At 40.4% G+C, this 6000-nt stretch overlaps 1 protein-coding gene across 1 annotated transcript in view; it reads left to right on the top strand.

Annotated features, from left to right (window-relative positions):
• reck (reversion-inducing-cysteine-rich protein with kazal motifs) overlaps positions 1-6000 on the top strand; it is a 116356-nt gene that overhangs the window by 68128 nt on the left and 42228 nt on the right. The window contains exon 15 of the mRNA XM_046061402.1: positions 3527-3649. Within this exon, the coding sequence (XP_045917358.1) occupies positions 3527-3649 (123 nt within the window). The remainder of the gene's footprint in view (positions 1-3526; positions 3650-6000) is intronic.

Below are 6000 nucleotides of genomic sequence, written 5' to 3'. Positions count from 1 at the left end.
CATGCTTCCTGCTGCTGACCAACTTTATGGAGATGCAGATTTCATTTTCCAACAGGACTTGGCACCTGCACACAGTGCCAAAGCTACCAGTACCTGGTTTAAGGACCATGGTATCCCTGTTCTTAATTGGCCAGCAAACTTGCCTGACCTTAACCCTATAGAAAATCTATGGGGTATTGTGAAGAGGAAGATGCGATACGCCAGACCCAACAATGCAGAAGAACTGAAGGCCACTATCAGAGCAACCTGGGCTTTCATAACACCTGAGCAGTGCCACAGACTGATCGACTCCATGCCACGCCGCATTGCTGCAGTAATTCAGGCAAAAGGGGCCCCAACTAAGTATTGAGTGCTCATACTTTTCAGTTGGCCAACATTTCTAAAAATCCCTTTTTTGTATTGGTCTTCAGTAATTTTTACAATTTTCGGAGATACTGATTTTGGGATTTTCATTAGTTGTCAGTTTTAATCACAATTAAATGAAATAAACATTTGAAATATATTAGTCTGTGTGTAATAAATGAATATAACATCCAAGTTTCACTGTTTGAATGGAATTAATGAAATAAATGAACTTTTTGATGATATTCTAATTATATGACCAGTACCTGTATATACAATATACCACAGTCTATCCTGCAGCCACCAGCAGTGAATGATTCATTCAGCAGCAGTTGCTGGCTTTGACAACAACAACAGAAACAAACACCAAGAATCCTAATTACTGTTGTAAAGACTCAGCTACAACTTTATCAATGAGAGGGGACGGTAGTGAACTTGCATTCAGCAACTGTGTTCCTTGGCTTGATAAAAATACTGATACGTTTCCACACAGTAATAGGAACAAAACAGTCAGGCCTAGCGGGTGGTGCCGGACACAAACAATGTGCGTAGCACGGAAAACACACAGCAATAAAACAAGACACGGCGGTCTTTAAATATCCCTTGGAGTTTCTTAACAGAAGTTCACCACATGAAGCTTCTACAAGTAAGTTACAGTAACAAAGTTGAGAACTATCTGCTGCCCAGACATACTAAAGCCTCTTATGTGTCGCTTTGGTAGCTAGTAGATGCGTCAGAAAAACTCCGCTGGATTTCTTGAAAAGACTCTCGGCTCGGTTCTGACAATGCCAGTAGTTTCAACGGCACTGCTGATTCTTCGGCAGCAGCAACAGGAATCAGTGAAGTCGATGTTGGTTGAGAAGGTAGAACACAGAGGTGATCTTCTCTCAGTTAAGAGTTTATCCGTCTTCTTCTGCAGGCATGAAACGTTATCTTGTGTATAACAGTTTCCTTAGTGATCCAAAATTGTGTTGATAACGCAAAGAAAAAAATAATAGATGTAGAAAAAAGAAGAAAACAGAGTACCTCGTCCAGTGAGTAAAGTCTGTATTCAGGAACAAAGAAAGCTGAGAAAGTTGTGTCTCCTATCACCGCTCGCGCAGTTGTGGAAAAGACAATGTGCTGTCTGTGCTCAGGTCTACTTATACCTGAGGGGGGCGCACCGGCTGCGTTACCGGGGCGACCTGCAAGATTACAAGCGCAGCCAATAGTGGCTAAGCTTCTAAGTCTGAGTCACTATTTCGCACCTAGGTGTGAAACGGGCTTTGGCGCCTGTTTTACAGTCCTTTGTTTGAAATAACTCCAATTCAGGCTTTGTGGAATTCAACAGGCCAGGGTCAGGCCTGTAGGATGTCACAAGGCCCATTCTGTGTTCTACCAGACTGCAAGGCCCAACAGGGGGTTAGGGGAAGCGGCCAACACAATATCCACACAGAAATACAGACAGTGAAGGTAATGTTGGTACACACTGAATGAATAATGGTGCAGATTTATAGTAATGTTTATGATAATAATCGTAATGTTAATTATAATAACAATAGGACTAGTAACAATAATTTTAGCAGAGGGTGTCGAGCAGGAACATGGGGGCAGCAGGTGACCCGCAACCACAGATCTAGACTCCAGAGCCAGAGCTCTAAGCTATAAGCTTTATTAAAGCTTATAGCTTATAGCATGTGGGATCCCACAAGGGTCATCACTAGGACCATTGCTTTTCTCTATCTTTACGAATGATCTCCCACTGATCTGTAAAAGAGCATCTGTGTCTATGTATGCGAATGATGTAACACTTTATATGCCTGCACCAGCTTTAGAAAAAAATCACTGCAACTCTCAACAACGAGTTGCAGATGGTATTTAACTGGATTACTGATAATAAACTTGTCCTGAATATAGCCAAGACCAAAAGCATCTTATTTGGAACTAAACATTCATTAAAAATAAGGCCCATGTTGGATTTAGTACTAAACAATGTTGCTGTTGAGCAGGTACAGGAAACAAAGCTTTTTGGGGTAACCTTAGACTGTAATTTGTCGTGGTCAAGACATATAGATGAAGTGGTGAAAAAGATGGGGAGAAATATATCTGTAGTTAAAAGGTGTTCTTCGTTTTTAACCCCATATCTAACTAAACATGTTTTGCAGACCCTAGTTTTATCACAGATTATTGCTCTGTGGTTTGGTCAGGAACTACAAAGATGAACTTAGGGAAACCACAAAGGGTTCAGAATAGAGCTGCTCGTTTAGCCCTTGGTTGTCCAATAAGGGCTAATGTTAACAAAATGCACTGTAAACTCTTCTGGTTAAAGATTGATGAGAGGTTAAAAGTATCACTTCTTGGCTTTATAAACAAAATTAATGTATGGAAAACTGTACATATATTAGAAATCATGCCATAATTGGTAGATATATTATTCCAAAATCCAAAACAAACTCAAAACAACGCACAGTGCTGTATAGAGCTTTGGTTGAATGGAACTCTCTTCCAGGTCATCTTGTTAAAACTCAAAATAATATTGGTTTTAAAAAACAAGTAAAGGAATATTTCATGTCTGCTTATATTAGTAAATAGAGCCTCTCATACATTCTTTTATCTTTGTATTCCTTGAAAATTTGCTGTTTTTGTTGTTTTATTATGTTGGATATTTGTTCTGTCTACTGGTTATGTTTTTCTTGTAATTTCTTAATCTGTGTATTGATTGTGTAGTGTGTATTTATTCTTGTTATGTGTTTTGTGTGGACCCCAAGAAGAGTAGCGGATGCATTTCTTTGCATCAGCTAATGGGGATCCTTATAAATCAAATCAAATCAAATCAAAGAGGAAAGTCTTAAGCCTATTCTTAAATGTGGAGACGGTGTCTGCCTCCGGAACCCAAACTGGAACCTGGTGTACAATGATACAGCTAAAAAAGTGCAGTGATTTGACTGACAAAATGCCAGTGTTCACCCTCTTCTCTGTCATGCATCCAACAGCAGCCAAGTCATCAGACATTGTTTTCTTGAACATTCTTCTGTAGTTTCACTAGTTAATTAGCTGTATATGTTATTACCATAAATGCCTTCCAACCTGCTCTTGTTTCAGTTGTTATTTTGGAATGTAAATCATTATATCCTAATCATACAGTAACATGTTGTTCACGTGTTCTTTTCCTGTCTTGCTGTGTGTTGTTGTGTGTTACCACCAGGCCATGGGACATCTTTCAGGGTTGACTGCCACACTTGTTCCTGCTTCGCTGGTGACACCATCTGCTCCACAAGACAATGTCTCGGCTTCGACAGCTCCGATGAGGACCGCCGACACTTTACCGGTCCGTCTGTGTGTTTGTTTATTACATGCCATATCTGCATCTGTCTTTTAACACTGTAATGGTTTGAACAGGGTTTGGCCATTTCAGATAAGGTTGGTTAACCACTTAAAGGGTCTAGGAAATGGAAGGTTGCTTTGTCCCTGAACAAGAGCCCAAATGGAGAAACAGCGCTACAGAGCGCGGTTCGTCAGTGCGTTCTTCTTCGTCTTCTTCTTGTAGAATTCTGGTAGTGTAGACACTCGTCACTATGTTGAATGAAGAAGTACTAAAAACAGCAGGGGTCCGCAAATAAGTTTTGCATCAGAGCATTTTTTTCAACCATTAAGCCCCGGATATACTCTGGTGCGGACGCGGACAGCTGCGGACCCCGTGGACTACTTCTTTTTATACTACGTTCTGCTGTCAGCTTGGCGGACACGTTCCACACAAGCGCAGTAGATCGGTTGTTGCCCTGGTAGTGCTAGTCGTGCCTAGTCGAACCCTATGCTCTGATGACGATTTTTTCATCGTGCGGACCCTCGCGGACGCGGAAAGTATAATCCTTGCCTTAGATGGTGGATGAGAATATAAGATATAACTTTTAAGCTTTATGTTACAGTGTTCTGTTAGTTTAGTTGGTAAAGTGCAGGACTCTCATCTCGAAGGTTATGTGTTCGATCCCACGTCAGGTGAAATTTCTTTTCCCCTCTTCAACAAATTGATTATAGCCACGTTTCGATCAAACCTTTAAGTCCCTGGATCTCTTTTCAAGGAACTAAAATGTTCCTTCAGCACACTGTTGTGTGCGTTTCCACCGTGGTCTAAAGACCTGTGAAAATTAGGCAAATTAACCAGCTGACGTAGGCTGTCGGCCTGCACGCCGTACAAAGCGTTGCATGGGCATCATTATTTGTAACCACTATCCAATTTCATTTCCCCAGTATCTCCCGGCAGAGGGAATCACATTTTCTGACGGCTCTTTCAGAGGTGTGTCAAGCAGGCTACAGACTATTTTTAAAAGTAAAAGCTCTCAATTAAACTGGAAATAAAGCATTGCTGCATGAATCGTTCTCAGGCTTTTAATTTGCAGTCAAAATCACTAAAGTGATTATGTGAGTAACTGTTGCTGCCATGACCTATTTCAGCACTATCAAAGTATTTATCAGTTTAAATTATTAGCAGCTGTCAAAGCACCATAATCTGGCTGCGGGCCAGATATTATTGCCGGCGGGCAGTTTTGGCGAGGGTCCATAATCATAGAGAGAATGAATATGATTCCCTTGTCAGTGTTTGTATAAACTTTATCTATTATGTGGTTCATAATGGAATGTGGTGCACAAACAGAGACATTACACACTCTTACATTTTCCATGCTATGTTAGTTTTACTGAATAACTGAATACCTCAAGAAACCTAATTTCTTGACTGGCTACTCTCTGAGTAGCTATCTTGCCCTCTTTGAAGGTGGGGGGGGGTTATAGACTAGACAGTTGGTTGCAATTTACAACCTCACCACTAGATGCCACTAAATCTTACTTAACCTTTAAACAAATGTAAATACTGGAAGTAGCAATTTCATTTGCGTATCTGTCTCTTTATATTTTTTGTTTTAAGATGCTGTTGTGCTTCATTAAGGTGTCATGTTTAATCTCCACGGTGCCAGTTGCCTCAGCAAACACGGTTTCCCCACATGTTGCGGACCACAATCTAAAGCAGCAGATGCAGCTCATGGTGTTGGTGTTTTTGCTAAATCTATTCCATGTAAACTCCCTCAGCCAAGGGCTGACTGGCACAATAATTCAGGCCAGGAATTTAACTCCATCCCAGGCTAACCTGTTCATGGAAACCACCAGACTGCTAATGTTGTAAACTAACCCTATTTGGTGATTTATACCACACTAGGTATAGATTTGGCCACTGTGTTCAACTGGGAAAAAAGGTATCTACATTACAAAATACAAACATTTAGGACTGACAATTAATGCAGCCTATATAAAGAGAGTTTTCAGGGTGGCTATGGGTGCACCCTCCGCAAATTCCTGAGAAATAGCCTAAACCAATCACAGCACATACGTACATGGCTAGACACTAAAATAATAAGCCTACACATAGATTATGAGATATAGAAGACTTTGCTTAAATGTTCAAATCATTATCTTCATATTCAAGCATCAATCATATGAAAAGTATCAAAAAACATCACACACACACCTTCACTGAACTTGAACATAAGCTAAAACAATGAGAGCAGGCTAAGTAACATTAGTCCTATAATGAAAAAGTCCAAAAAGCACATATAGCCTACAAACAAATTATTGATTACATTGCTCACTCGCTGGTGTCCATAAAGCAAACAACACAAAAATAAACAC

Source organism: Micropterus dolomieu, linkage group LG01, assembly GCF_021292245.1.
Source record: "Micropterus dolomieu isolate WLL.071019.BEF.003 ecotype Adirondacks linkage group LG01, ASM2129224v1, whole genome shotgun sequence".
NCBI classification, from domain to species: Eukaryota; Metazoa; Chordata; class Actinopteri; order Centrarchiformes; family Centrarchidae; genus Micropterus; species Micropterus dolomieu.
This window is presented reverse-complemented; position numbering and strand designations above follow the sequence as displayed.